Below are 20,526 nucleotides of genomic sequence, written 5' to 3'. Positions count from 1 at the left end.
GCAGTGCTGATGCTTTTTGTTGTTTGTGTGGATGCAGGCTATTGTAGATACAGTTGACAACCTTCTGAGACCAGAGGCTTTAAAATCCTGGCAAGATATGAATGCCACAGAACAAACACACGCTGCAACAATGCTGCTCGACACCTTGGAAGAAGGGGCCTTTGTCCTTGCTGACAATCTAATGGAACCAGCAATTGTGAAAGTACCCGCAGAAAACATAAGTACGTTTTTTTTTTTTTTTTGTTCTTTACAAAAACTCACACATCCATTCTACATGAGCAAATGTTTTTTTTTGTCTGACACCTTTTCAATGATGGTATTGTAAAAGACCAAGTTGATTATCCTAAATTAGGCTAAATATAACATGCAAAAATACATTTTTATACAGTGTTCCTATGGTCATTAAAAACCTGGAAAGAGAATTTTCCCGGTCTGGAAAAGTTTTGGAATATGAAATAAATGTATAAAGTTATGGAAAACCCATTGAAATCTAACTGACATGAATGCATAATGAAGTACATAGTTCCTGCAAGACTAGAAAAGTTTTTCTGCGCTTACAACTAAGTTTAAAACTACAGTGTCTTTGCTGGCTTTAAATGTTGAACCGTGTCACGTGTCCATATTCCTTTTAAAAGCCAATTCAAATATGGCTGATGATCTATGCCGGAACATGATTGACTCGGGCTACGAGAACTTGGAGGAAGAAACAGGCATATTTAAGTTAAGCTTTTCAGGGTTGACAGGGTTTGGTAAATTTGACTTTTTCCACATTCGTACAGAACATTTGCCTTTAAGTTATTGAAAAGTCATGGAAATAATTTTCTAAAAAAGTGTTTATAATTTTTCACCCATAAAGAAAGGATTGGTTCTTAGCCAACCACGGCCATAATTTTATAATCACTGCTGTCTCAGATAATACAGATTATTTCAAGAATAAAAACATATTCAACTCAGATGACCGGTCGCTATTGTAATTGCGAAATATGTGGCTGCAATGCTGATACAATCCGCTGTGCATCTTTTGCTTTAGGCATTTAAGATCTAAGGACATACAAGATCTAAGAGACTTTGGTGTTCTTATAGAAAAAAAATCTATTGACTCCTGAACCAAGTAGAAGAAAGGAATGTGTTCTTAGCAGTACAGGTTATTCATGTAAGAAATGAAAACAAAGGTTGTCCGTGGCTATGTTTGGGAAATGTCATATAAGCGCCTTGTGGCTTCTGATGGCGTCTGCTCTCAGATCTCTAAATCTTTGTAAGACTCACAGAAGCACAGCCTTACCAGCTCACTGCAGCGGATAAAACAGGCGCAGCAAGACGCTGCATTAAAACTTCTTTTTGCCCAAACACAATGTAATGTCTCCTGTGTTTTCTCTCTCTCTCCCTCGCCAAAAATCCATAGTCCTGGATGTTTACGTACTGAGCACAGATGGCCAGGTGCAGGATTTCAAATTTCCACAGACCAGCAAGGGTGGAGTTTCTATCCAGCTGTCTGCTAATACAGTCAAGCTCAACAGTAGGAACGGTAAGCACCCTTTTTTTCTTTAGCAGAGAAGAGCAAAAATTCTGTCACATGTGGGCTGTCAGTTCAACTTGTTCTCACTGACAAATTGTGGCCCAAATGAGGAGTTATTGCTCGACTGCAAATTATTACTTTTCTGAAGCTTCTGAAACGTCACAGTGAAAGCTCCATATTGATTTTAAATGAAGCAGACAGAACTTGCTGCATTTTAGTTTTTTTTTTACAGATATCTTCCTTTTTCCTTTGTCAAGTTAAATGTGTTTTCATCCATGCTATTCATGCATGCCTTTTTTACAATTTCAGGTGTTGCCAAGTTGGTGTTTGTTCTTTACAAAAACCTTGGACAGTTTCTCAGCACGGAAAATGCCACCATCAAGCTGGGAAATGAGGCTAATGCACATAACCTCTCTGTTGCCGTGAACTCGGACGTCATTGCCGCATCCATCAACAAAGAGTCGAGCCGTGTGTTTTTATCAGACCCTGTGATTTTTACCCTGGAGCACATTGACGTGAGTTTCCCTGATAAATGGGGAGGTCATAAAACCAGTGGGACTGAACAGTCAGCCAGACAGGAATCAGCCATTTGAATTGTAAATGCCTGGCTGGGTCACACAAGAGTTTATTCAAGTCATTGAACATAAAATTAAATAAGTCTGAACTGGTGGTTATTTGGACTTAAGTGAAATGTTAATGGAAATTAATTCTTTAATCAACATTAGGATGTAAATGATGCCATTTCCCTTCATAGTGGGAAATTAACTCCTAGATTAGCCATACAATGTAGGAGGAAATTACTTGAGGACCAATTATCTTGTGACTTTAAAACTGTAGAGATGTTGGGTTTAGCTATTCATCAATTAAACTGCACAGTTTTAAGGAGGTGCTTTCAAACAATTATGCCTCTTGCAAATACTGCATGTGATGGACTGAACCTGAGAAATCAACATCATTATTCTTTTAGCCTCGTCAGTTTAGTTGTGCATCTGTATATGTGTATATATATTTATAACTTTTGTATTTTCCAGATGCAACACTACTTTAATTCTAACTGCTCGTTCTGGAACTACTCCGAGAGGAGCATGATGGGATACTGGTCCACCCAAGGGTGTAAACTCATTGGAGGCAATAAAACACACACCACCTGCTCCTGCAGCCATCTCACCAACTTTGCTGTGCTTATGGCTCATCAAGAAATTGTGGTAAGAAATGTGTTTTTTTTTTTTGGCATATTCCCCTGCTGGATTTTAAAAGGGCACGCACTAAAGAAGATGAACACTTTGAACCATCCTTGTCTAAATATTTACTCGTGTTTGTCAGATATGGGGCACAACTTATACAGATGAATTAGTTCTGAAGTAAATATAAATTGGCCATCTTGGGACATCAGACATTTTGCTCAAGCTCAAGAATGGCAAGTATTTCCGGGTAGGGCTGGATGAGGAAACAAAAATTGTCCCAATATAATTATTGCTGACACTGTGCATGTTGGGTCTTAAATCGTGCATGCATTTTTCAGGCAGGCTTTTTGCTGGACTATAGTACAGCCACTATCTCCACTACCTCTGTATTTAATCCCAAAAAACTCCAAAGAGCAGACAGGACCATCGCTTAGACTTAAATGCTCCCCAGAGACATTAACCCATCTTCGTATCACTGTATGTTTTGGATGGATTATAATTGTATTAGTTAATTGTGTAATATAAAGTTTTAGTATTATCTTAGTCTCAAAATGTTATTATCAGATTTGCTTAAGACAGCATATGCCTGTCCCCTGGAATACACACCCAAAGTCGACTGTCTTGCATCACACACTAATTGAGGTCATCTGATACACTCAGCTATTGATTGATGACAGTTGGGCACTTATTTCCACCCCTCTGTCTAACTAAAATGTCCTATTTCTGATGTGATATACGATAGTTAGCAAGGTCCTGTTCTATCTATTGACAAACAGGCATAGTCATTTCCCCTCTCTGGTATTCCACAGGGCAACGACGGAGTGCATGAGTTACTCTTAACCGTCATCACCCGGGTGGGGATAGTCGTTTCTCTCGTCTTCCTGGCCGTCAGCATCTTCACCTTTTGTTTCTTCCGCGGCCTGCAGAGTGATCGCAACACCATCCACAAGAACCTGTGCATCAATCTTTTCATCGCTGAGCTAATATTCTTAATTGGTATTGATATGACAGAACCCAGGGTAAGCTCCCAGATTTATCTATTGATTTTGTGATTCTTTTTCCTTGCTGCTTGCCAAAAAAAAAAAACAACCTGCGCCTGAAAGTGAGGAGAGTTGAGCATAGCTCAGTTTTCAACCTTCACTCTTGTTCTCTGACAGAGTGAAGGCTAGATGTGACCATTAATGCTACGAACCCTATTAAATTTTTCATAGGGATTTACTTTATTAAATGAGATACAGTTTAGTTCTATTGCAGTAGCATCTTGGGCCTAATTTAATTTGATTTAAGCAAATTCACTGGCAATAACTAAATACTTCAATACTAGTTTGAATACTGCAATATTAGTTTTGCTTACTTATTTATTTGCAGTGCTCTTATTTCTTAAATATTATTTGTAATAAGATTTTGAGAAACTATAGGATTTAATAATTAAATTTCATAATACTACAAAAAATTACTAATAATAATTTAATAATTATTATTATACTAATAATAATTTAATAATACTACTACTACTAATAACAATTTAATTAGATATCATTTATGAATTTTCTTTGGATATTTCACCTAAGAGTCACTGTTAAAAATATGATTATTTTAAGCACAAAATCAGGAGTTTTAAAATGCCATTAAACTTTTTTTTTTGGCCTTCAATCCGCATATGTTAGAATCTGCATGTTTGTTATTTTGTTTACTGATTTTTATTAATGAATCCAGTGGTGAAGACATTTGTTTAATATTGCTACACAGATTGGCTGCTCCATCATCGCTGGAATTCTGCATTTTTTCTTCTTGGCTTCGTTTGCCTGGATGTGTCTGGAAGGGGTTCAGCTCTATCTCATGCTGGTGGAGGTTTTTGAGAGCGAATACTCGCGAAAGAAGTACTACTACGTGTCTGGCTACCTTTTCCCCGCCATCATTGTGGGGGTCTCCACTGCAATTGACTACAAGAGCTATGGGACAAAGAAGGCGTAAGTGCAGTATGTTTTCATGAAAACAAATACATCTCTCTGTGCCAAGGATGGACAGAACTGGGAAACAAAACCTGTGATAAATTATTTGCATTTTTGTTTTCCTGGGTTTGGTCATCACAATTCTAAAATGTCCTCCTTAGAGAATACATTTAAAAAGGCCTGATAAACTTGACTCTGTGGTTACAGACAATACTGCATTAATGTCTTTTGTTTAAAGACTCTCTTGCGACCTCTTGTTTGTAAATGGTTTTTAACAGAGAGTGGTGCTTGGGAAAAGACTCTTACACAGATTAATGATGGCGTCATAGCAGAGCATCCGCTCGAATCCCGATCGCCAGGCTTCCTTGTGCTTTGCGCAAAGATTTGGTTACTCTCAGGACTCTGAAGAAGGCACTGCTCTGCCGGGCCTATGCAGGAGTCTGTATATGAGACTTTTTAATTAGTACTGTGATGTGTTTAAATGGGTGTGCATTAACCTATTTTGCAGGTGCTGGCTGAGAGTGGACAATCATTTTGTCTGGAGCTTTATAGGACCAGTGACCTTCATTATTATGGTAAATTTCTGGTTTCGAATTTGACCAATAATAATAATAATAATGCATATAATATTTGAAATGTGTACTTTATATTACTCTGCTGTTTCTGTCGCGCTCACAGACACATGCACACAAACACAGAGTCAAGTGCCTGTGTTTACAGCCAATAGCTGGTTAAGGGGTTGAATGCTCCTGCAGATGCGGCTCCAGTCAATGAGTCTACCGGTTGAGGACATATGCCATGTTATTTCGACATATGTAGTGTTTGGCTGAGCAATTATTTACCGGCCTTGACATTATTATCTCCAGCAGGATCAGTAAGACTTCAGTGTTAGGGGCCTTGGGGAGCTTGAGAAACCATGTTAACAAAAGAAAGACAGAAATGAAGCAATCTCAGATATTGTCTGCAGGTTTGCTTTTTGTTATATGAGAGGTCACAGAGAACCTTGGCCTTTTATTAACATATTATTGTATATCACTTATTGTGTGCAGTATAGTGCTATGTAGTTTTTATATATATATATATATATATATATAGAGAGAGAGAGAGAGAGAGAGAGAGAGAGAGAGAGAGAGAGAGAGAGAGAGAGAGAGAGAGAGAGAGAAATGCAATGAAAAGCTCAGCTTTGTATGGTAGAACCCCAGTCTCTTTGCCAAAATGACATCCCCAATTCTTATGGTCCTTTACCTTTTCCAAGGCTGGCAGCTGATCTTCAGAAGACTAAATGACCTAAGTCCTGTGTCAGTTTCAATATTTAATTTTAAATGTACAGATTGTTGCTTTTTATGTTGCTAGTGTATTATGTGTATTTATGATAATACAAATGATTAAATAACATTACACTTTGATAATATCAATAACTGTTATTTATGCAAGCATTACGCAATACACAACTTTTTAACTTGTATAACAAAAACATTATGACACATGATTTAGTATTTGGCCTGAATGAATCTGTGTGTATTAGCTGCAGTGAAATACAAAGTCCTGTGAAATGCCATTTATGGACGTGATTTATTGTCCAGTGTGACATCGAACAGGAACTGGCAGACGTTTAAAGCAGCAATTGACAGCGACAGATAAAGCACAAAGGTGCCAACCTCAAGGAAATGCAGGGAGCAAGGTTTCCTGCAAGTTGTAACCCTAGATTCTCAACAATTTAGCTTTGTCCTTGTGCAAGAGGCACCTTGAATTGGAATCGCTATTTTTCAATAATTAATTAAATAAATAAATCCCACAATCCTGCTTCTCCCTGCTCCTGGTTGGACCATAAGTAAGTCCTTCACCACAAACAGCAAAATGATTTTTCCTCTGTTGTTTTTTCCCCCCTAAATTACTTGTCCTGCAGCCAGATGGGACTAAAGCAGCAGGGAAGCTGCAGGAAGCACTTTCAGCTTGTAGACAGACAGAGGTTGCCCCGCCTGTGGGCACAGAGGGTATTAGCTCGATGAAAATAGGAACATGGAAGTAATGAGTGGTTTTGAACCATTAGTATGCCCAAGATGTTTTAACGCAAGCCTGGATCATGACACGTCGAGCGCTGTTCCTGTCATCTGGACATCTCCAGCTGCACCTTTAATATTTCATCCAGTTCACCCGGAGTTCACCGTGCACGCGCCACCCAGTAAAAGCTTTCTCCGCACTCCCCGTGAGCCTTGGACTTCTGCATGGCTAGCGGTGATGATTCGGGAGATGTGAGGCTCAGGCCACGAGTCGCTCTCACAAGGCGGCGGCGGCCCCAGGGAAGACAAAGAAAGCGCGTTGGCTTAGGTGCGGATGGGGAGGTGGTGCTGGCTGTTCAGCTAGGTTACTTTAAAGCACTGTGTCCCCCCGTCCTCTGTCTCATTGGATCCATGTCACCACTTCAGGTGGTGCGAAAGGCATTTCCAGGCCCTTGACTCGGCCGAGGGCCACAAAAACAAAATACATCATCACGGCAGTCTATGATATAAAGGCCTCAGCTCCATTTTTTTTCTTCCCTCCTCTCTCCTTCTGATGGCATTATATTGTGCGACAGTGGTGGCTGATTGCGCCGGGGATGAAAGTATTGATCATCGTTGCAGTTTTGATGGCAGGGCGGAGGATAAGGGCCATGACTGTGGCAGAGGAAAGGACAGAGTCAGTAGATGGAGGAGGGATCTTGCTCTCATTTCTCTTAAAATAAGCCTTCACTGGTTTTGTTTGTATTTCATCCAGTGAATTAAAAAAAAAAAAGTCATTAAAAAAGTTTTTTATTCGAAGACTAATTAGATTTTGGCAGCTGCAAACAAGCAAATTACTAATTGGAGTACACATTGCAACATAATTAAACTGTCATTATGCAGTAAATAAATAATTGTGGCTATAGATGTTAATTTATTTTTAATTATTTGCACAGTATCAGTATATATTATGTCACTGCACATTATGTCAATAATGATATAATTTATCTACATAATACACAGTGTATTTTTTATATTTATTGTTTTGGTTAGTAAAATAATTTGTAGTACAGAAAACAGAAACAAAATTAGCCCACAATATTATATATCTGAACATATTTTTCCTCAAGATTTAATTGTTTTAATGTTACAATATTTCCCCTTTTTGAAGGCAGATAGGCTCTTTTATTGTACATCCCAAGGCTTTAGTATCAGTGCTCCATTGGATTGTAATTCATTTTCAGCCTCTCACTGATGCACATTGACTCTAAATTTGGCGCCAGTCTGCTGGCTAGAGTCTCGGGGCATGCTGGGCGCACACTGTATCAAGCGCTGCATGGAGGACACTTCGAAAGCAGCTCCCTTTAAGGACAGGCAAATTAACGTCTTATCCTAATTTTACTACTCCCCTTGATGTATTAACAAGACCATTATTCTGTTTTGACAGTTAAATGTCATCTTCCTGGTCATTACCATGTACAAAATGGTCAAGCACTCGACTTCCCTGAAACCTGACTCCAGCCGACTGGAAAATATAAAGTAAGTTTCTCTGCCCCTCTCTCTCTCTCTCTCTCTCTCTCTCTCTCTCTCTTTCTTTGTCTCTTTATTTTGAGTCTCTGTTCCTCTAAAATGATTTTTGGTAGTTGGAATATTTTCTCTGTCTTAATACTCAAAATTAAATATCGGATCTGTTCTACTGGGAAGTTCAGGGTTCCCGATGTCATTCAGAACCCCCCCACCTCACGGAATGCTTTTGTCTGTCGAGTTTCCCCCCTCTGCTGCGTATTTAAATTGTCCTGACAGGCCATTTACCAAAGGAATTCAAACAGACTCCAGACAGATTAGGTCCTTCCCGGAGTCTGCTTTTGAGTCAGAGAGACCTTCCTTAGCATTGGCAAAATTGGCTCATGGAGGCCTCCGCAGGCCCCGTTGTACCTCGCTGTAAGAATGACCACAAAATTTGGCCGGCGTGGCAGACTGCATTCAGGCTCGCCACAGCGCGCTGATTCAGGCACGTCGGTGGAAGGGCAGCTGGGTGTGGCCAGAGAAAGGGCCGCCATGTGTTTCAAATGGAAAAAGACGGTGGGGGGATGGAGGAGGGCGGGTTGTGGCGAGTCCCAGGAAAGGCGCATTTCATTTTCCTCCAGAAAGTCTGTTGTCCAGCCACTTTACTGAGGAGACGCAGCACGCTGCAATGTGCTGAGAATGCAATCGATTATTTATTGTGCTTGATGAAAGGAGAAAAAAAATTGTATATCTCCATAACACGATGTGGTGCAGCGGCTTCTTTGTTTTCATCTGTATTCAGACCTAGACAATATTCACATTGCATTAGTGTGTACAGTAGGGAGATGTGATTCATTTTAATTCAGCATGTAGCCAGGCCCAGACTGAAGGTTTGTTTACCATCAGCAGTAGGAAGCTACATTATTGGTATTTTTGTATTATTATGTCAGCATCATTCGTGGATGCATTATTGGAAAAATCTATATGTTTTTAATAAAAAATAAAAAAAAAATTAACCATGTTTTTATGGTGGAAGTAGCATCTGCAAATGATAATAAATCAATGAATAGTCTATATTTAGTTATTAAATAATATGAATGTAATGCAAGTGAAATAATATTTGAAACATGCTTGCCGTTCTTTGTGTCTTTTGATGTTGCTGTGTTTTGTGCGCTGGTCCTCAGGGGTTGGGACAAGAGATAACTGTGGAGCAGTAGCATGACATTCCGCTGCATGCTGCATGTGAAAAGCGCTAATCTGCAGCATCTTGTCTCCTCTTTTTTGATCTTTTTTGCCCCCCTCCTCGTTTCTGCTGTTTGTCTTCACATCCACACCAGTAATTATCGCGTATGTGATGGCTACTATAATACCGATTTGCCTGGGTAAGCTTTTTTGCCATACAACCTCAATGTATGTTTGCTATAAAATGTCTCTAGAAAAGACAATCAACTTTTTTCAATAAATACAAAAAAATAAATTAATGGTTAAACATTTTGTTAACTAATCACACTGTGATTGGTCTAATTCTGTTTCTCTCTCCTGCCTCATCATGCTTTCTAGCTATGAAGATAATAAACCGTTTATCAAGTAAGCGCATTAGCAAGCAGCTCATAGTCTTCTTCCTCTGTCCTTCTCTCAGACCTACAGTGCTCCACATACTCTGTTTAATGTCCACATCCTCCATCTCTATCAGTCAGTTCGGTCTGCTCATCCGATCTCTTCTGGGACTCTTCTCCTGACATCTCACCTTTTATTTATTTATCTATCCGTCTCCCTTTCCTGTAACCCTCTCTTCAGTTCCGTAGCTCTCCCAGTTTGACCCGTTAATCAGACTGTTGGTTCATTGGAGATGTGTTGATTTTGACTGCGGCAACAGTCATTTTGTTAATTCCTTCGTTCAGTTATGTTTTTGCAGCCCAGATTCATACAACACAGTGAACTTCAGCATAGAAGTAAAAGGTTTCCCACTATCCACCACTAACCAACGGCAGTTCAAACATATTAAACATATTGGCCTTTTGCAAGTGGCTTATACAACACCTGAAAACAAGCGAGGAGATATTATGTTATATTTGCTTCAATTGAATCAAATTGCATGGCTGTCACTTGGTAAACTATTTACACAAAGACAAGATTTAAAAAATAATAAATTCAATTTAAACCTAAGCACCACAAGTGTTGTATGGATTCTTCTTCTTTTTCTTTTTTTTTTTTTTTATACTTCTCTCTGCTCTTCTGGATGCCCCTTGACATGCTTCAGAGATGATGTGCTGCTTGTGCACCCACTAAAAGAAAGGCCTGGATTTGTTTATGCTTCTAGGTCCTGGGTTCTCGGAGGCTTTGCGCTTGTGTGTCTGCTCGGTCTGACATGGTCGTTTGGTTTGTTCTTCATCAACGAGTCCTCGGTGGTGATGGCCTATCTCTTCACAATTTTCAACACTTTCCAGGGAATGTTTATCTTCGTATTCCACTGCCTTCTTCAAAAAAAGGTGAGTGCTTGTTCTGGAAATGCAGGTCTTTTTGGTTCAAATGATTGTGAGTGAGTGAAATACAATTCATATTTCTTAACTATTAAAATAAAACCTTTTAATACCATCACAGGAATCCTATGTTTTAGTGATGTAGATGGTCCGTCTTCCATGTTCAGTTAGATTAAATGTGTTGGCAGGTATTAAATTGGTGATGAACTTATAACAGTGTTATTTATAAATATGCTATAAAAATACAGGAAGTATTCTTTCTGCGTAACAGCTGTCTCGGATCTTTGTTGTCCTGATAACAATATATTCCTGAACAGTCAAAAATGAGCTCTATACAGGGTTTCTACAGTCATTAAAAACCTGGTCATGGAATTTGACAAGAGAACTTTCCAGGCATTGAAAAGTTTTGGAATAGGAAATAAATATATAAAGTTATGGAAAAGTCCTCGAAATCTAAAAGACACAAGTTAAAGAAAAAAGAAGAGAAATGAAGAGAAAACTACAACATTTAAAACTAGCACAGGTCTATGGTATCTTTACTGGCTTTGCGTATTGAACCACGCCAGTGTCAGTTGCTCCCATATTCCAGCACCTCCGCAGCCGTGTGTCTCCTTTTAAAAGTCATGTAAATTACAGCCAATGATCTTTGCCAGAACCTGATTGGGGCCAGTTTTACTCAGGCTCGGGCTGCGAGGGATAAACACTCCCCTTCAAATGAAAATTTTCACCATTGTCATGAATTTAGTTTAATAATATTTTGGTAAATTTGACATTCCGTGTTTTTTTATTTTTTATTTTATTCAAATTTGCACAGGTATTAGGGCAAAATTGAAATTGAAAAAGTCATGTAAATTCTTTTGTAAGAATGTGTATAGACTTATAGACATATAATCTCCCGGTTACAGAAATGTGCTGATTTAAATACCAGCACTACAATGTTTGCTAAACAAGGAACACTGTTGACTTCCGAATTCGATTTTGAACTGCAGAATAGATATGTCGGGTCGGTTTTGTTTTTCTGGTGCGGGTTGGTAAGTTGGCCTGTTTAATTCTACTCATCGCAGGTGCGTAAAGAATACAGCAAGTGCTTCCGCCACACGTACTGCTGCGGGGGTCTGCCCACAGAGAACTCCCACAGTTCCACAAAGACATCGACGACCAGGACTAGCGCTCGATATTCCTCAGGCACCCAGGTACGGTGCAAGCCAAATCAGAGCTCTGCATATATTTGCATTGCACAAGAGGAGAACAGAATGTAGCATATAATTATCTTTTATAAGGGGAAAAAATGAATTACATCATCAGAATCAGTATGAGGGGTTTAAGTTGAATAATTTAGCAGTACAGGCCACACACACACACACAAACACACTGCACTGCACTGGTTAATGCATCATGTCCGAACTACCATGCATGGTGGCTTTCTCAGCTAATCTGGCCCTTTTCCTGCTCTACACTCTCAATTCAAGCCTGAAAGTTCCTCTGCACTAATGCTTTGAAATTTGTTTGCAGACTGTTTATCCAACACTGCTCAGGATGTGTCCAACTTTTTACTTTAAACTATTCACAGTGGGGCAAAAAATGCCTCCTGATGTTAACAAAATTCATTTACACACTGCCATAGGGCTGAATTTTTAATAAGTGAATCATTTATTAAAGTAAAGGAACTATGTAAAGTGGATTGCTGATACCCAGCCACAACTTATTAACCTCTTAACACTCTCTGAATTAGCACCTTGAGATTCATTTTATTCATTATCTGAATTTTACTGATGCAGTAACTACATGAAATTGGTGCCTGGAGCCCTGAGAATGTTAAGGGGTTAAAATGCACAGTAGATATCAGTTTAGAAACCTGACAGGTAAGAACTGGTGCTTGAAACTGAACCATTTTATTCAGATCTAATCGCTCTCCTTTGTTAATCTGACAGAGTCGTATCAGGAGAATGTGGAACGACACCGTCAGAAAGCAATCTGAATCCTCCTTTATCTCAGCTGACATCAACAGCACATCAACTCTTAACCAAGGTCAGTCTAGTTGGGACCAACTGGCAACCGGTTAAAAAGGTTGGGAAACAAACACCTTTGACTCTCAAACCCAGCAAATATTTGGGACTGAATCAAATTGCTGGGCTGCATAACCTGAAGTGTCATTAAGGAGAACAATCAGAAAAATTGAAAAATAGGAAATAACAGAAATCATTACTGAGCGTGCTGCATTATATTATCATATTTCTTCAATCACTCGCCTGAGCTTGATAAACTTGACAGTCAACTTCAGGCATTACATGACTAGCATCAGCGTTCTGCCAGTTCCGGATTACGGAAATCCTCTTCAAATCCTTTATGCTCAGTCACTGTGCAGCAACACTTGCCGCAAAATGAAGCTTAATATTATTTGATCGTTTCAGGCGACCAAAGTCCATGACTCAGTCCATTTCAAGCAAAATGGGGGCTGGGGGAATACACCACTTTTACACAGACGACAGCTACCTTAAAACAAAAGTTTTGCTTGAGAAGTCTTTTTTTTTTTTGCAATGCAAATTACTTTGCATTCATATAAGATGACCTGTTCTATTTCCAGGCCTTAGAGAAAAAAAAAAAGTTGTCATATATTATTTAGTCATAGCAGAAATGTGATGATGAGAAGATGATGTTCAACTCTGTGTGACCCCGAGCGCTGAGTGTGTTGTTCAGCCTCACTGCCCCGCCATGCACTAAAATGGCCTCTCATGCATGCAGGGAAAGCGAGATTATGGGGAGGTGGCTTGATTTCTCCCCCTCCCTCTCTCTAGTGGGCTCTCTTTTGTGAAAGGTCTCGCTTCAATTTGATATTTTTAAAAGTATACTTAAAAAGAGATCATTTGGATGTATGTTAAAAGAATGGTATAAAATATATTACTGACTTCAGAAGTCAGTGATTTTGTCCTGTAGCTACATTTTATGCCTTAACAGCATCTTTTTGAGGTTAATTACATGATTTATATGAACAAAACAGTCCTGTTTCCTGTGGCAGCTGTCTTCAGGCAATCGATGAACATTCCCAATTTGGCTGTAAGCAACAGTACTGATCTTCCTGGAGACTAAATGCTCTAAAATGACACCCAAATGACAAGATGGACGTGCTGGCCTGACCTGCAGGAGAGAGGCACAGTAAACACGGCACAGTCTGCAGGTGGCCAAGGATCGTTCAGAAGTGGATGTTTTACCCAGGGGCCTGTCTAATGACTTAATGAAATTATTAAGAGGTGCACACTGAGCCCCATTGTGTCGAGTCAACCTTTTACTTTTGCTTGAATTGCGCAGTTTTTGCTTTTGCCTCATATTTGGAAGTTCTTACTGAAAATACTGTTACAAAGTAGGTGGAAGACATTTCCCACAGGAGTACAATTGATCACAGTTACAAAGAGAGAAGAGGGAAAGTGTTAATGATATTTTACAGCACGTAGCAGACACTCATATCCAGACAACTTACAATCATTGACATTCTCTAACTAAATATCCTGCAGTGGCAGTAAATAGGACAGTCCACCATATCGGTACAGATTATTGTCTCCAAAAAAGTTATAAAACACTTATGTGAGCAAATCTTTGAGGTTTACTGAGAACTGTTAAAAAGGGTGACTATCCAAATAAAAAAAATATATTATTATGATCTGTGATATTTAAATTGATAATTAAATTGATCAAAGTACATACTTCATTGTGTGGTCTGCCGTGAAACAGTGTTTATATATATATATATATATATATATATATATATATATATATATATATATATATATATATATATATATATATATATATATATATATATATATATATATATATATATATATATATATATATGTATGTATGTATGTATGTATGTATGTATGTATGTATGTATGTATGTATGTATGTATGTATATATATATATATATATATATATATATATATATATATATATATTTTCAGCCGCATCTCTAATTTTTTGATCATATCTGCATTTCTCAAAAAACTCTTCATAAATCTTCATTCATCTCTTAAAAACCTATTTTGTTCCATTAAATTAAACATATTTATTGTATTGTGGTTCCTCTGTGTTCATCTCTTCAGATGTTCTGATCCAGGACCTTTTGCAATTATCTTTTAATTTCAAACTGAACACAGTACCACAGTATCTACTCACATTGCTGCCATGAGAGACTGGGAATAATAAATACTACCTGCTTCAAAATCTAGGGGTCTCATCCTACAAACTAAAGTACCTGTTATTTTCTGCTAGTTTAGAACAAATGTAACAGATTTTACATTCAGTGCAAGTTACTCTGAAGACACTCAGATGAATGCTTCTCCAGGGAGTGTAGCATAGAAAGGGGGTCTACATATAGTAGTGTATATGGAGTGGTGGGTGTGTAATGTCTGTGTTAAGAAGACCACTACACACCACAACCACAGTGAATTTAGAACATTAGGGGGTGTGTGTGTCACCGCAGTCATTTTTAGTCCTGCACATCCGTCACGACTGGACACTGATCAATGGAGACAAATGGCACTCTTTGTCCAGTGATAAACTATTCCGCCACGTGCTCGCTTCATGGAATCGGATCAGAGTGGCACGTTGGTGAATTAATTGGTGTTTGACAAAGGAGGAAGTCAGGGAGATGAATTTAACAGCAGATGGTAACAATGAAATGTTGATCAAAGTTGGCAAGTTCACAGCGTGGGTCGTTAACATGATGGGAATTAGTTGTTATTAGTGTTACACTTGCGGCTGACCTTGCATTGCATCCTGGAAATCTGGAAGTGTCATCTGGTGCTGTTCGGATTAGAAGGGCCACATTTGTCTTGGAACAATAACAACAATGAGAGATGCCAGCATTCAGTGGGATATAATTAATTAGTTAGTTAATTAGTTAATTTTCATTCTGCTCTTAGTGTTACTCTTTATGGCTATTTGTGATTGTAGTAGATGTTTTGATATACAGTATGCTTTACAATATGCATCAAAAGCCCATCTTTCCCCTTCATTGCTGTCTGATATATATGATGTATTTTATGTTAATGAAATCTTACACCTACAATTAATGATTGTATTATTTTGTATGAATGCCCATATAGGCATTAAACTGTTAGAATGGAAATTGAATTTAGATCACCACGGGTCCAATTGGCAGTGACTCTGTTTGAGCTTGCTGGGAAAACAGCCTGATTGAGCCCTCAGTGCCAAAAAGAGATCCTCTATTCCCTCACCATTTCCCAACGTGAATCAATGAGCTAACCCAAAAATGTGTTGTATGTAATACACTTTTCTCTTCTTCTGTCTCACTGCTCCAGGAATGACGGCCAATTATCTTCTTACTAACCCTCTTCTTCGACCACAAGGCACTAACAACCCCTATAACACCTTGCTGGCTGAAACGGTCGTATGTAACACGCCCACGGCTCCAGTGTTTAACTCTCCAGGTGTGCCTGCTTTTTCTCCCTGTTGCTCTTCATGTTTCTGTCCACAAGCCAACAAGAATGTTTTGCTGCCAAAACACGAAGCGCATTGTGTGGGTGGCATAACCATGAGCAGAGGAATATACAATCACTTTTCATGACACGTACCACTAGAGCATAACTGGCAAAAACAATTGATGGAAATTGTGCTGACAAAAATGGGATTTCAATAGTTTTTCAGATTGGCATTTTGAATCTGACCATGATTCTGCAAATTCTGGCACATTGGACAAAATAGACAATTTTTGTATTTTATACAGTAGTTCACACAACTACCACTGATACAAATTATTTATGAACAGCTAGCAAATTTGCACACCAATTTATAAGTAAATTCTCAGCTCTGGCATCCATGTTTTATTACATTATGCTATTACTGCTTATTACTATGTTTCGTTGTTTATGATGATGAAGTGTTTCTATATATATAATGAAGTACATTATATATGTGTTATATTTTTTAATTGAAATTTACTGATATATGTTTTCATTGAAATTAATTTATATCTTGCATTTGTCTTTATTTCTGCTCTCTCCTAATGCTTTCCTGTAGTGACCTACAGAGAGACAAGTATGGGAGTAAAACTTAACTTTGCCTATCAAATGTAAATTTTTTTCAGCATGGTTCTTAAAAAAAAAAAAAAAAAAACGCCTGGCACAATCAGTGGTTTACTTCAGGTCATTGACACACTCATGCAGCGGGCAAAGGGTTCACAAAGGAGAAGCCAAAATTCACCAACAATAAATCATCTGCATTTGAATTGATCCGGCATGTTGGTCAAGGCAGTACCATTTCAAATTGGATGCGGGAGGGGCAACTTTGATAACATCATTGTACTCCCCCGCGCGTAAACGAGGTTAGTTGTCTGAAACTGCTGCCCTATTTAGGTGCGTTGCGCACAAGTCGCAGGAGAGAGGCTGCTCTCGACTATTCTCGTTACCGACAGCTCCCAGTGGCATTCAGCAGTCGCAGTGTCCAGTTGTGTTGCATTTACATCAATTCCCCCTCCTTCCAGCCTGTATGGAGATCATTTTATAGCGAGGTACAAGCAGATGGTTTGAATATTATGGTAGCAGCTGTTCATAATCTTTTTTTTTTTTTTTTGTCATTACTCACCCCACTCTTTTTCTCTGCTCTGCATGTGTGTGAGTGTTGCATGTTGGAGCGGCCCCTGGTTGTCTGCATGCTCGTATACATCACCTCACCCTCGCGTCTTTAACAGGAATGCCACTCGTTCTGACCGTGTGCTTTGTGCCGTGCCTCCCACTGCTCCCTCTCTCTTCATTTGTTCCTGAACACAGAAAATCCCTGACCCGCGCACATCGACCCGGATGTGTTGTTTTCTTTTTTTTTTTTTTTGAGGGGGGGGCGTTCTGAACTGTCACTGTGACTGATGCTGACTGCTGGGCTGTAGGCTCAGTCTGACCTGTCGAAGCCTAGGGCAGCGAGAGTCAAAGAAAATGAACAATTGCACATACCAACTCGTTGGACAAATAAAACATAAAGCAAAGAAAAAACAGATTCAACATTAATTTGCTGAACCCTTGCTCCGACTAATTTGCCTGTTATTTTTTATTTTTATTTTAGTTCTTTCTTTCCTTCAGCGACTATTCATCATGTTACAATAAATCATTTTATTTTCTTTTGTACATCAGCTACTCTTAGGCCAGATAGCCTGAGCAGACAGACATGATGTGAGGTGTCCAAAGTGAGTCGTCACAACTGCTCTGTGTCATGATGTTGGATGGTGCTTGTCTGCCCCATAGTGAGAGAAATGGCTGTCCATGTTCAACATTTCTTTGTTTTCCTTTCTCTTGTCGCTCTTCATGTTCTTGCATCGTTTTGCTTTTTTCCTCCCTGCTCATCACATCCTTGTGATAAAAGTATTAACAATGTTATTTTCATAGCTTGCTGGTCTGTAACTTCACATTTATGCAATTACTTGAAACAAACAAAACGAAAGTAATTTTTATGAATGGTCAGGTATGTAATATTTACCCTGTAATGGCTTTTTACAGATTATAAGTAATGAAAATCCCCAACATGCTCTCTCTTTTCAGGACACTCAATGACAATGAAAAATCCGAGGGATACAAGTGCAATGGATACTCTACCGCTAAATGGTAATTTTAATAATAGCTACTCCCTCCGCAACGGGGACTATGGTCACAGTATGCAAGTTGTGGATTGCGGACTAAGCTTAGACGACGCAGCTTTTGAGAAAATGATCATCTCGGAGCTGGTACACAAAAATCTCAGGACCTGCAACAAGAACCACAACCTGGAACGGACTTCAGCCAAAGTGGGCATGGTTGGCAGCAGCAGAGAAGACGATGCCATCATGGCCGACACCTCCTCTCTGGTGCACAACGACAACCCGAGCTTGGAGTTGCACCAGAGGGAGCTGGAGGCGCCGCTCATCCCTCAGCGGACTCATTCGCTCTTGTACCACCCGCCGGACAAGACCAAGATGGACTGCATGGACAGCTACGTCTCTCAGATCACCCCTGAGACCGAGGAGGACATACAGTCCCCGAACAGAGACTCTTTGTACACTAGTTTGCCTAATCTGAGGGACTCCCCGTTCCCTGAGTGCAGCCCTGACATTGAAGAGGACCTTTCTCCCACAAACAGGAGCGAAACCGAGGACGTTTACTACAAGAGCATGCCGAACTTGGGATCTGGGCATCAGCTCCACGCCTACTATCAGATAAACAAAGGGAGTAGTGATGGCTACATAATTCCTATTACTAAAGAAGAATGTATCCCTGAAGGGGACGTAAGGGAAGGACAGATGCAGCTAGTGACAAGCCTTTAAATGTATTTAAATAGTCACCACCATTCACCTGGCAATGTAGTACAAGTTGTTGGGAGGGTTTTTCTTTTTGTTTTTCTTTTTTTTTTTACACAGGCAGGTTTCCACATTACAGTGTCCTGGTCATACCACCACCAACGCCACCGTCATTATAGGTGAACAGTACTGCTGTCCAGCAGTGTGATGTCATTTGGTTCACCATGAAACAGACTGTATATAGAGTGCAGCCGACCATTTATTTATATTTGCTGCTGTTTTGGAGAAAGAAAGAAGAAAAAAATACGGAACAAAATATTGAAGACTAAAAACATTTGCCATTCCAAATCAGCAGTTTCTTACACAAAGTTGTACATACACCTCCACTGTTAATGTTTGCCCCATGCTGTTTTGTATTATATACAAAATGGTACTCCAGGACAAAATATGTTGGACTGTCAAATTAGGAACATAAGGTCATGGACTCTTAAGGCCCAGTTAGAGTAAAATTTGGATTATATAACCACTAGCAATCACGTCCCCAGGCCTTATATTTTCTCAATTGTACATTGAAGTCTTGTCAATGGAAATGGCATAAAAAATATATATATATATTTTGTTGTATTGCTAGTGTAAAATAAATTAATGCCAACCATAATTATAAAGAAACATTTTAATTCTGAATTTAATGTTTTGAAGAGACTATTGTGTATCTTGCACATACGTGTTTATTCTTCCTCATAATTCATTGTAGTAAACAAATAATGATAATCAGATAAAGTCATCGAAAAAACAAGGTTTATTCATCCTCACCTTTTACATTGTGGACAGTGTTTTGCCTACATCAATTCATATACCTTGTCCGTAGTTCAGAGCTGAAACATGTGTGTAATATGTTTCAGTATTATGAGTCATGACTACAAGCATGATAGAGACGGTCAATTTTGCTCGCCAACTGGGTTTGGATATTTATTTCTCCAATAAATAAATATCCCCAGTGGGGTTTGGATATTTATTTATTTTAAGGTCCCCCCCCTCTAAAAAAGTATACTTTGGAAACCTTTATTTTTTATTTTTTTGTGAATATTTTCCAGCATTGGTATAGATAGTACATTCATTTGCATAAACATGTTATTAAGAGTCCCATCACTTTGAAGAAAAATAAAAAAGAAATGTAAATTACAACACTTCTTTGACAATAAAATACATGTGAATCTTTTTTGAAATGTCATGTATTTTTCATTCTTCTGGTATTCGTGCATAGAGTATGTGCAAATCACAAATATCTCCGATTTGAATATTTGGACAATCACATGGGCAGAAAGTAGGATGGAGAGCAGGCCTGACCTTGATCATATGCCTTAATAAATGTTATTGTCATTCCAGTGTTTTGACCAAAACTATACAAGTGTGGTGCCATTCTTCCAGTTTCAGTTTGAGATGATAACTTGCAGTTATTATTACCTTAGACATGGTAAATAAAAATAAATAAGTAAAACATGACAAATCCTGACAATATATGACGACAGTTTGAGAAATCTTCAGAAACACACAGTGGTTGGCAGATGGAGATAAGACAGGAAGAGTTGCCTAGAGGGCCCCTAGACTTCAAAAAATTAAATTCTTTAATTCT

General features: G+C 38.8%; 1 protein-coding gene across 31 annotated transcripts in view; it reads left to right on the top strand.

Annotated features, from left to right (window-relative positions):
* adgrl2a (adhesion G protein-coupled receptor L2a) overlaps window positions 1-20,112 on the top strand; it is a 74,200-nt gene extending 54,088 nt beyond the window's left edge. For 10 of the 31 annotated variants that reach the window (XM_028999697.1, XM_028999723.1, XM_028999695.1 and 7 more), the window contains 16 exons: window positions 38-221; window positions 1,403-1,525; window positions 1,826-2,031; window positions 2,548-2,721; window positions 3,510-3,719; window positions 4,450-4,670; window positions 5,161-5,227; window positions 8,079-8,170; window positions 9,475-9,519; window positions 9,698-9,724; window positions 10,458-10,626; window positions 11,682-11,810; window positions 12,549-12,645; window positions 15,937-16,065; window positions 16,655-16,672; window positions 18,163-20,112. In XM_028999697.1, coding sequence (XP_028855530.1) covers window positions 38-221; window positions 1,403-1,525; window positions 1,826-2,031; window positions 2,548-2,721; window positions 3,510-3,719; window positions 4,450-4,670; window positions 5,161-5,227; window positions 8,079-8,170; window positions 9,475-9,519; window positions 9,698-9,724; window positions 10,458-10,626; window positions 11,682-11,810; window positions 12,549-12,645; window positions 15,937-16,065; window positions 16,655-16,672; window positions 18,163-18,920 — 2,649 coding nt within the window. In that variant the 3' untranslated portion in view covers window positions 18,921-20,112. Of the gene's footprint in view, window positions 1-37; window positions 222-1,402; window positions 1,526-1,825; window positions 2,032-2,547; window positions 2,722-3,509; window positions 3,720-4,449; window positions 4,671-5,160; window positions 5,228-8,078; window positions 8,171-9,474; window positions 9,520-9,697; window positions 9,725-10,457; window positions 10,627-11,681; window positions 11,811-12,548; window positions 12,646-15,936; window positions 16,066-16,654; window positions 16,707-17,757; window positions 17,811-18,162 lie in introns of all 31 variants that reach the window. The other 21 variants (XM_028999705.1, XM_028999703.1, XM_028999700.1 and 18 more) reach the window with 10 other exon arrangements.
* The last annotated feature ends 414 nt before the right edge of the window (window positions 20,113-20,526 follow it).

This window comes from Denticeps clupeoides, chromosome 13, assembly GCF_900700375.1.
Source record: "Denticeps clupeoides chromosome 13, fDenClu1.1, whole genome shotgun sequence".
Lineage (NCBI taxonomy): Eukaryota > Metazoa > Chordata > Actinopteri > Clupeiformes > Denticipitidae > Denticeps > Denticeps clupeoides.
Note: the sequence above shows the minus strand (reverse complement) of the source record. Positions and strands in the feature narration are given on the sequence as shown.